At 34.2% G+C, this 12,137-nt stretch overlaps 1 protein-coding gene across 1 annotated transcript in view; it reads left to right on the top strand.

The window, feature by feature from the left end:
• LOC134684253 (uncharacterized) overlaps positions 1 to 12,137 on the top strand; it is a 52,713-nt gene that overhangs the window by 4,555 nt on the left and 36,021 nt on the right. Inside the window, exon 2 of the mRNA XM_063543514.1 lies at positions 11,023 to 11,119. Coding sequence (XP_063399584.1) covers positions 11,031 to 11,119 — 89 coding nt within the window. The 5' untranslated portion in view covers positions 11,023 to 11,030. The remainder of the gene's footprint in view (positions 1 to 11,022; positions 11,120 to 12,137) is intronic.

Genomic DNA, 12,137 nt, shown 5'->3' with positions numbered 1-12,137 from the left:
TTTTCTAGCCTTCAGGGACAACTTTGGGAAGGGTTCTAAATTTTTTAACATGTTAAAAAATCCCCAAAGGTGCGTCCGATGTTGAGGGTTCGTATTGAGTTCGTATCACCATCCTCACCATCGTAATTTCACCGGGAATGCATCTTTGAACATCGTATTGCATTCGTGTTTCCATCGTTTCCATCGGGCAGTTTTGACATTACGATGTCTACACGAATGAATCACGAAGCTACCCGAAGGTCTTACGATGGCAACACGACTTTGTGAAGACCTCGTATTCCCGTCGTGTTGCCATGGAATAAAAGTACGAAGGCAACAAGTGTACAGAACATAGGGTCAATAATATCTAGTTTCGTTTCGTGTGTATTTAATCTAGACTTCATCTAATTGAATATTGAGTTTACCTCAGATGACCATATAAGTGATGTAAACATAAATATCCTAATGATTAGATATAAATAGATTAAGCCAACACGTGCATTTTAATTTTTATATTTCAGTTTAATTTTATTTTATAGATTAAAAATATACGTTTCTGGTCGTTTTTACACGTAGAAGAAAGAGTTAAAGTGGATCGAATCAGTCATCAAATGATTTCCCTTTGTTTCACTTTCAATGTTGACATTTTTCCTTTAAATAAACAGTACACGTACAAAGCATGCGTTGTTCATCTCTAGCAAGGGTTTAAATTGAAGTTCACATGAATACGGATTTAATGAGGTCGACTATTTCACTTGCAAGTGAATCAGTCATTATCAATATTATTTAGCTTTATTTGACAAAATTGAACCATTTTGGCTGCTAAAAGCGAATTATCATTTCACTATTTCACTTTTATTATTGATTGAACAAAAACAAATCATACTTTGAATTTTAATGCATCTAGTGCCCCTTTAAGTTTTCACACAATATCAATACATTTCCGCGTATTCATGTATGCCCGCGTCACACTGTCCCGATTTTTACGCCGATGGTAACACGATTATGGAAATTCTCAAAATCGGGACTGATCGTATCCAGATCGGGCTATTCGGAGTGCCATCTTTAACCATCGGCCACTTTTTCTAGTCTTCGGGGACAACTTTGGGAAGGGTTCTAAATTTTTTAACATGTTAAAAAATCCCCAAAGGTGCGTCCGATGTTGAGGGTTCGTATTGAGTTCGTATCACAATCCTCACCATCGTAATATCACCGGGAATGCATCTTTGAACATCGTATTGCATTTGTGTTTCCATCGTTTCCATCGGGCAGTTTTGACATTACGATGTCTACACGAATGAATCACAAAGCTACCCGAAGGTCTTACGATGGCAACACGACTTTGTGAAGACCTCGTAATCCCGTCGTGTTGCCATGGAATAAAAGTACGAAGGCGACAAGATGGAACTACGACGGCAATAAATCAAGGTAAATGTAAGTTAGTTTTCGCGCTAAAATACATTTAAAGTGCCATGCGTGATATGCACTGGTCAGTCTGATACGACAGTTCAGAAAAACGTTCATAAAACATGGAGCTCATATATGATTCTATGAAAACAAGAAAGGCGACAGCGTTGTTTCTATTAATTCAAATGGAACAAGAAGAGTAGCTATATATTACAGGCTCAGGATTTACTATAACAAGTAAAATATTATTTTTTGTCAACTTTTCATATTAAGTAAAATAACAAAAAAACATAAACGCGCCTCGTACACCAACACTGCAGGTACACGTATATTGGGAAAACAACTTTTTTTCTTCATTACTCTGATTTTTTTATGTATCGTCTGAGTTGCTGTCACACGAATGTTCACATTACCATTTTGTTTTCTATATGTCATATTTTGCACCATTTGTTGCTTTCCCCACATCCTTCCTTTTGTCTATATTATTATGATATTCACCTGGAAAGAGCTTTTTTGAATAAAAGGGATCAACGAACCCATTACCTTACCTTTAAGATGGATCAGTTAACATGGGCCTAATTATGGGTGATTATTCAGACTAGTGCACACATTTTACAGTTCAAACAAGGCAATGCCAAGCGTGGTATCCCCTCGTGATCCATCGTGTAGGCTTCGGCTGAGATATGAAGCTTAAATACCCGTCTTCTTTTAACCTTTGTATGTTCATCTTTTGCTATCGTATATAATTTCGGCACCATCGTATAGATATAGGAAGATGTGGTGTGAGTGCCAATGAGACAACTCTCCATCCAAATAACAATTTAAAAATTAAACCATTATAGGTTAAAGTACGGCCTTCAACACGGAGCCTTGGCTCACACCGAACAACAAGCTATAAAGGGCCCCCAAAATTACTAGTGTAAAACCATTCAAACGGGAAAACCAACGGTCTAATCTATATAAACAAAACGAGAAACACGTATATATTACATAAACAAACGACAACTACTGTACATCAGATTCCTGACTTAGGACAGGTGCAAACATTTGCAGCGGGATTAAACGTTTTAATGGGCCCAAACCTTCTCCCTTTTTCTGAAACAATAGCATAACATCACAACATATAAAAACATACGATAAAATATCAATTAGCAGACTTAACTCAATCAAAAAACGTATGATTACACAAAGAACGAATAAATTTGATCTGCGATATCTGAATACAAATGCACAGTTGATTAAATATTAGAGACAAACAGTCATGACCAAAAGGCTATCAAATAAATTCAAACACACTGAGAAATATATAGACTTCGTTATTCATCGTACTTGCGTCGGTCTTTCTTTGGTATTTTAACGAGATCGGGACCAACTTCGTACGAACTTACAATTTTCGCATTCGGGTGTCCATCGTATATAAAAATCGGGACAGTATGACGCGGGTATTAACAGGTAGACCTAATAAATATGTACTTATGCATATAAATTATAGTCTAATATGACACAATAACTTATAATGAACTATCGGAGAAAAGACTCGTTTCACTGTTTAAAGGTTATATTCAATTTGTATTTTTGCCATTTAGATAATCGGTACTTGCATTAAAAAATACAGATATTGTGCTATTAAAATATTTTGTTACGAACATGTTAACTTAATTTAAATTAAGGCATATATTCCGGTACGTTGTTGATGAAGTAGCAGGCAACATTTGCTCTTGAACAAAATCGCTTCAAGAATGATTTTAATTAGCCGAACAAGTAAAAAATACGATTAAAAACGGTAAGAAGATTTCGTTTGATACTAGCTCTGATCTTAATGTGATTCGTTTTGCCATTTTCTACACACAAAAAAAGTAGGAAAAACAAGAAGGAACTTGTATCTATAGTCATAACGTCACTTTACGTCGGAACAATTGAGAACAATCGCATAACCAAAGCAACGTCAAAATGGCTGGATATACCCAACAAACCGATGATCGGGAAATCTGTTATATGACAAAGATGCTAGAGTTATCCTTATAGTAGTCTGTTCCCCGGCCGTTATTGAAATATTTGTATATTCCGAAGGCATACTGAATGTTTTACGGAGGGGACCAACCTATCCTTATAGAAATCCTGAAGTCGCTACGAGTTCTTACGGATGGGATCGAGAAAATAGAGAAAGAAGTTCAGAAAATCGATGGTATAAAGGAAGGCCTGTCAAACAAATGTGGAAACAATTGTAGAAATTCAACAACGCAATAGGAAAGTTGAAGAAAGTGTTGAAAAATGGGTAAGATCATTCATACTATAGTTGACAAATATTTAACAAATGCTGAAGATATATCTTAGATAAAAGACAGGATGGAGATGATAGGGGAGGATAATGGAACATTTTCGAACATATCAATTAAGGAATTTAAATCCGAAGTGTCAGAAGCAAGAGCGATAATCTAGTATTCTACGGGTTAGTGTTTTAGCAGGAAGAATCGTGCCAATTGAAAATTCAGAACTTTTTATTAAACGAACTTTAAATACCGTATAAATTTAATCTCGGTAGCGTTCATCGTTTTGGAAAACCCGCGGACTAAACGGAGCCCGTCCTATTGTAGCCAAATGTATTCACAGAGATAAGCTTGCAGATGTACTTAAAATACATTCAAGTTGAAAGGGAAACAATTGGGTTAAGCGAACAATTACCGATTGAAATTGAAAGAAAACGGAAAGAACTCTATCCTGTAATGAAGAAGGTCAATAGTGATTCTAAAAAAGTAAAACAGATAAGAGATAAATTATTTATCAATGGGAAACCGTACGTATCACCCGACACAAAACCAAACGGCTCTAAATATAGAGATGTTCTACTACATCAAGCCGACCAAAATTCGTATAGAAACAAAACTGTAAATGAACACCCTTTTAAAAGGTCCCGACAGGAATATGGAAACAATGACGCCATTATCGAGGAAACCATAACCACGCCGATGTACATGTAGGACTGGTCGAGAGAACCTTGAAAATCAGAATGATCAGTTAAATTATTCAAATCTTACTTGTATTAATTGTTGTGGAATTAAATAAAAACTCAAATATCCTGAATTTACGAAACTGTTGTATAAAAAGGATATTGCTGGCGTTGTAGAAATAAAACTAGACGATATCGATGATATACCATTACAGGAATCTGCATTGATTTATAGAAACAGAAATAAAATTGTCAAAAGGAGGTCGGGGGTTTAGCTGTAACGTACAAAGAACATCCCAAAGATAATATTGAATGTATCAAAACTGAAAGGTAATTTGTTTTGTGGTGTAAAAAATCGAAAATAATAAATAGATCAGATGACATTATTTTGGGAATTCTTTACATTCCCCTGAGTATACTTCATGCTTCATACTCAGCCATTGATGCAATAAACGAAATTAAGATGATTTTTTTTAACTATCACATAGGTTTTCAAAATGTTTACTTGTTGGTGATTTTATCACAAGAACCGGGTCCGAGGATGATTTTATATTTGTTCCCGATAGTGAATCTCATGTCGTAGATATCGAAAATATACAAATAAATGCTGTTCGCAATTTAGACCAGTATGACTTCTCTCGCAAAAGGAACAGTAGAGATAAAAACAAGAATAGCTTTGGAAATTAACTACTAGAATTTTGCGAGGGAAATAACTTATTTATCATGAATGGGAGAACTCTAGGTGACATAGATGGAAGGTTCAAATGCCGTTATTCAAGCGTTGTTGATAATTGCCTATGCAGCGCAGAACTTATTAAACTAAGATTGATTTCGACAAATTGATCTCATATTTCAAAGAAGTAAACAGCGATCAGCGAGATGATACAGAAGAACAACAAATTGAAAGTAATATTGCACACGAAGAAATAAACGGTGAGTTAATTAAATAGCAGAATTACAAAACATGAAATTCTTAAAGCGCTGAAAAATCTGAAAAATAACAAAGCATGCGCCGAAGACAAACTGATTAATGAATATTTAAAAACATCAGCTACCGTTCTTATAGACATATATGTGAAAATTTTCAACCTAGTTTTCGACTCCGGAAAAATCCCAAAACAATGCGTCCAAGGAATAATAAAACCTGTCTACAAGAACAAAGGTGACAAACGCAACCCCAAAAAATTACAGACCAATAACTATTGTGAGCTGTTTCGAAAAGTCTTTACAGCGGTTTTAAATGAACGCCTTAAAAAATTCTCAAAACAAACATCTCATTTAAAGAAAATCAAAATGGTTTTAGAGAAAAATACTCATCCATTGATTGCGCCTTTCTCCTGAACTCTCTAATTGAAGTTTTACAACACTCAAAAAAGAAACTCTTTTTTGCATTTGTAGATTTGGAAAAGTTCGTCGTAATCGTAATTCCTTATGGATTTAAAATGTTACACAAAAATATAAAGGGGAAAATGTTTGATACTATCGGTGTCAGACAGGGAGAAATCTGCCAACGTTTTTAATTTCTTTATACTTGAATGACCTAGAAGACTATCTCATCTCGGGAATTGTTTTAGGTTTGAACACAATAAGTAAAGAGATAGAAGAAAAACTTGAAACTTCAATGAAATTATTCACAATTCTCTACTCAGATGACACTGTAATCGTGGCAGAATCACCTGACCAACTGCAACATGCACTTAACAAATTCAAAAAGTATTGCGAAACCTGGAAGATGCGAGTAAATGTTGCTAAAACTAAGATATAATTTTTTTCAAAAGGGAAAAACGACAAACCCTCCAGTTTTCATATTCAACAATCCTCAAATTGAAATTTTAACTACTTGGGAAAACAGGCAGTTTTTAACAATGCAAACAACATCTAAAGGACAAAGTAGTTAGTGCATTGCACGCAGTTTTATGGAAGGGAAGAAATCACAATTTATCAATTTAATGCCACATATATTTATTTGACTTACTGGTAAAACCTATATTCTGCTATACGGATGCGAAATATAGGTTACGATAACATACATATACTTGAAAGAGTTCAAAACTATTTTTTTTAAGTTACTTTTACATCTTAAGCCTCTATTCAAAACGACTTCATTTATGGAGAACTGGGTCAGTATCCCTAGAAATAGATATAAAAACTAGAATTGTATCTTATTGGACAAAGTTAATTACCGATAAAGAAAGTAAGCTCGCTGCTGTAATGTGTAGATACCTTTTCAAGTTGGCACAATAAACAACATTTCGATCGCGATCGTTAGACAATATGAAAAGTATTCTAGAAAATTGTGGATTCTCCTATTCATGTTTATTCAAAAAACACATCACATAACATTAAATCGATAATTAAGCAAAGACTAGAAGATCAGTTTACACAGTCATGGTCAGGTAAGGTAAACGATTCGCCTAAAACCCTGAATTATCGCCTATACACGACATCACACAATTTCGAACACTACATTAACGTACTTGATGATAAAGATGTAATAACAATGTCGCGGTTTAGGACAATGAACCATAAACTGCCGATTGAAAATGGTAGATGGCAAAACATTCCCCGAGAACAGAGAAAGGGTCCGTTGTGCAGAAATGCTATAGGTGATGAATACAACTATGTAATGGAATGCAGCAGTTTCCTGACAGATTTAAACACTACTTATTGACAAGAAATACCTAACGTACTGTAATGTTTTAAAATTTAATGCTATTATGAACCAAAAACAGAATTCTCTCTGATGTTAACTGACTACATTGTATACTGATCATACCGTTGTAAAATAACTCATATTTAATGCTTCCTCAACAAATGTACAATGCAATGTAATGTAAATTAATATGTTTTTTTTTTGTATACCTTAGTTTGTTCAACTTAGGTGATACCAGAATAAAGTAATATATTAAATGAAACATCACTGAAGTGACATTTACTGTCGAAATGTGCATCTGTTGCAGAAAACAAATTGGTATCGTTAATATAATGTTATTGAACATATTTAATGTTTTTGTTATATTGGAAAGAGTGCGATAAGTTTATTTCAAATACTTTGTTTTAAAATGTCATGGTTAAGCTTCTCCAATTTTGTTTTCAAGGTCATTTAGCTGGACATAAATTGATATTTTGAGTTTAAAACTAAGTCGTACACTTAATTTAAAATATTATTTAAAAAAATGTCTTATTCAGTATTATTTAGAAAGGTTTACACTCGGGAATGATATACTGTTTCCAAATATTCAAGTAAACCTTTGGTAAACTACTCTACTCGTATATATCCTTGTATTTGAGAACCCCACAACATGTTGTTTTATCAAAATAAACGTCTCACATTTTTACTATTTGTGTGATTAAACCCGATACATACAATATTCTCTCAATAAATAAATCAAGATAAACTAGAAAAAGTTCTAAAAAATACTATGATTGGAAACTATCATGTGTTTCCATCAGCTTATCATAGTACTATCACATGGTTAGGTTAGAAATTAATCGTAAACCCTAGTGTTAAGTGTTTTAATATGTTTAATCTTACCGTTTTAATTTATTGACATAACTGCACGACTCGATTCTCAATTAACAGAAGTAAGATAACCGTTAAAAAGAATCCTGCTCCAACTTTTGTGAAAGACGGTGTTCACTTTGCAGTGTTGTGAGAGTTTATGTTTTTTGTTGAAGACAATTGTAGTGACCTGCAATACATGTACCGTTCCATTGAGTTAAGTTATATGTCTTGTGTTTCTGTCTCTGACCTAGGTTTTCTGTATTTGGCATGTGTAGTGCATTATGCCATAAGACTTGTTACGTGTACCATGATAAACGTTCGTCGAGGACTGCTATGTATTTTTGACATGGAAATCTTGACCAGACTATGACTTTTTGACTCTTGACCTATGCACGTTGGGTGTGTCATCATGATACAGTGTGTTCCTTGGTTTATTATCTTGACCTCAAAATATAGCTTCAATTGACCTTGCTTCTGAATGTGTGGCATAATGATTTTTTGTCATAAAATGTCTAGTTGCACGAGAAACTTCATGTGAGCTTGACCATTACCGTCAATGTACAACTTGTATATTTTGTTTGAATTAAATGGAGAATTGTCTGATTGGCACTCATACCACAACTTCTTACATATATACTAGACATATAGATATATTTGTTAGTTTTGTGTACCACGATGACCCTTTCCTCAAAATCTGCTTTGTGTTTTTTTGTGTCATGGAACTCTTGACCAGTCTATGACTTTTTGAATCTTGACCTTGGGTGTGCATCTTGGTATGATTACCTTGACAAAGTCAGGAGTCTCCTCTAGTTTTTGTTAGTCTTGTATGTTTTTAATTGTAAGTCCAGTTTTATGTCTTGGAGTTTGAACTAGTACGCATTTTGTTGAGGGGCCATCTGAAGGGCGCCTTCGGGCTAGGGATTTTCTCGCTTTTTTGAAAACCCATTCGTGGCCTTTGACTGCTTTCTGCACTTTTGGCATGTGACTGTCCCTTTTACACATTCATTTCATCATTTTTATTCTGAATTTTTAAGCATGTTAGGTTCAACTGAAACTAAATCCTTTCATTTCCGTGCTGCCAGTTGCGGTAGATAATGCAAAATGATTCAATCATTTTAACCTTGGATTTCATTTCATTTCATGGACATGTAGATATGGATAGTCTGTTTTTACATTTAAGTCACAGAAGATGTAAGCATATCAATAAACTGAAGTCAGTGCAAAGAACCTTTAAAGTAAACTTAGACAAAGAGCTCAATCTAGTGAAACACTTTGTTATGCTGGTCACATGTAACTTGAAATAGTACTGTCTGTTACCAAAACTGCACCGGGATCCTGAAAAAAAATATGCAAGTTAATTCTATAAAAAGTAGTCTAAGAACTCAGTGGAAGTAAATAAGCTGTTTTCTGAAATAAATGTAGAATATGTCAATGGGCCACAGATGCCCCTGCTTGTGAAAAAAACATGAGTAAACTTCCACATGTAGATGCAGGATTCATATGATTTTGACCGGTTGGTTGAGGCAAACTTAAGTTAGAGAACGGAAACAACATATTTAGCATTTTTCTATGATTTTAACGCGACATGATAACTCATGGACGGTAAATGTGACGCTACCAGATTTCAAATTTGATTTTGTGTTGTGTGGTAATAAGCATTGTCCCAGGTTAGGTAGATGGTGGGAATCCTGCTAAAATGTTCAACCCCGCCTTATTCGGTATGCATGTAAGTCAGGAATCTGATGTACATGAGTTGTCCTTTGTTTATGTAAGATCTGTAGATAATACCGTTTGTTTTCCCGTTTGAATGGTTTTACACTAGTCATTTTGGGGCCCTTTATAGCTTGTGGTTCAGTGTGAGACAAGGCTTCGTGTTAAAAACCGTACATTGACCTATAATGGTTTACTTTTAAAAAAAAATGTTATTTGGATGGAGAGTTGTCTCATTGGCACCCATTCTACATCCTCCTTTATCTATTTGCTCATTGTTGAAGGCCGCATGGGGACATATAGTTGTTAATTTATGTGTCATCTGGTCTATTGTGGAGAGTTCTTCTTTGACACTCATGCCACATTAGGTGGAGGGTGGGAATCCCCCTAGCACGTTTCATCTGCCTCATTTTGTTTGTATGTGCCTGTCCCAAGTCAGGAGACTGTAATTAATTAATTGTCGTTTGATTATTTGTTACATATTTGTTTTTGTTCATACATTTGTCCTTTTCTTTTCTCCTTTGAATTGTTTTATATCGTCATTTCGGTGCCTTTTATAGCTGACTATGCGGTATGGACTTTGCTCATTGTTGAAAGCTGTAGGGTGACTTATAGCTGTTAATTTCTGTGTCATCTAGTCTTTTGTGGAGAGTTCTTATTGGCACTCATGCCACATCTTCTTTTTTATTTTGTGTATAAGTTTTGTAGTATTTGGTTGAGGCAACTAACGTTAAGAGAACGGAAACCTTTTTTTTGGACGTTCTGGACGAACAGATTAGAGTTACTCTGTATGCCCCTTTACTATGGTACCAACACAGAAGTTCTTACTATTGTGTTGGTGCTACTCATCCCACTAGCACTGTCATTTACACACATATGAAATTAACGGAAATAAGTAAATTATGAGTAAAAGGAAATAAATAAAAACAAACGACTTAAATAAAAGAATGTTCGATATAATCTGAGACATATAATTCATCGAATGTGTATATATGTCTCTGATATAATGTATAGTTCGTTTTATTTTTAAAATCTAAACGATGCTTTATTTTTATCTAGTTTCCTAATCAAAATTATCAAAATAAGAAAATAAATACCTTACAGCTTCTTTTGCCGTCGATCCTGACATGTTTAATGTTATAAAACAATTAAAGCGTCTTTGACTTTCTCTATCTTTTTATTCGGATACTTGTGGTTATCTTCTCCAAGTTCAACGGGGACATTAGAATAATCTACAAAAGAACCCAGATGAAACCAAGAAGTCGAGTTGCTATAACCAAACAACCCGGATGTTAAACCAGTTACCATGGTTTCGAACCAAAGAACCCGGATAGAACCAAGGTTCAGAACCAAACAACCCAGATGGAACCAAGGTTTAAAACCAGAGTGCTCGGATAGAACCTTATTGCATTCAGAATTCTCACGAATGCAACGTATTTTCCAAATATTTTTTTTAAAAATATTATTTTTTTAGATGAGAAGATGGAACAGACACAACTTCTAGTGGGGCGTGGAAAAGTGGTTGAAAATGACAAAGTTCATAAGAAAGAAGCCGAACGTTTTCCAAACGTGTAAGCTAAATTTCTATTATACTTTCTTTTAAATTGTACTTATAAGCATTGATATGAAGCCAATAGATATTGGAAGATGTGGTGCGAATGCCAATGAGACAACTCTCCATCCAAGTAACAATTTAAAAAGTAAACCATTATAGGTTAAAGTACGGCCTTCAACACGGAGCCTTGGCTCACACCGAACAACATGCTATAAAGGGCCCCAAAATTACTAGTGTAAAACCATTCAAACGGGAAAACCAACGGTTTAATCTATATAAACAAAACGAGAAACACGTATATATTACATAAACAAACGACAACTACTGTAATCAGATTCCTGACTTAGGACAGGTGCAAACATTTGCAGCGGGATTATACGTTTTAATGGATCCAAACCTTCTCCCTTTTTCTGAAACAATAGCATAACATCACAACATAGAAAAACACACGATAGAATATCAATTGGCAGACTTAACTCAATCAAAAAACGTATGATTACACAGTGAACGAATAAATTTGATCTGCGATATCTGAATATAAATGCACAGTTAATTAAATATTAGAGACAAACATTCATGACTAACAATTTAAGCTAACAAACAAATTCAAACAAAGCCATAGTAGGACATCACTGATAAATATTTAACCAATCAAAATTCACTTTACAAAAAAACCGGTTTTAAAAAAATAATTATAATCTTGAAATTTATACAAATGGAGTAAGAATTAAAATGTCACTTTTTCTTGAACAATTGAGAGGTCTTTCCTTTTGTAAAGTAAAATACATGTTCCAATAGACGTATAATGTATTGAAAAGCTGTAAAACACACTAAAACCCTTTAAATAAGGTCAAAAACACATAATCCTCTATTTGGGACATGACCTTGACCTTTGATCTTTTGACCTTTATCAAGGTCAATAGTCCCCAATTTCCTGAACATTTTGCACTATTTACTATTTCTGTAAGTATAATAGTTTTTGAGATATCCAATAAAAAATAAAAAACATTTACCTTATACGTGTCATATATTTT

The sequence above is a fragment of the Mytilus trossulus genome, chromosome 9 (genome assembly GCF_036588685.1).
Source record: "Mytilus trossulus isolate FHL-02 chromosome 9, PNRI_Mtr1.1.1.hap1, whole genome shotgun sequence".
In the NCBI taxonomy this organism is placed as follows: Eukaryota; Metazoa; Mollusca; class Bivalvia; order Mytilida; family Mytilidae; genus Mytilus; species Mytilus trossulus.
This window is presented reverse-complemented; position numbering and strand designations above follow the sequence as displayed.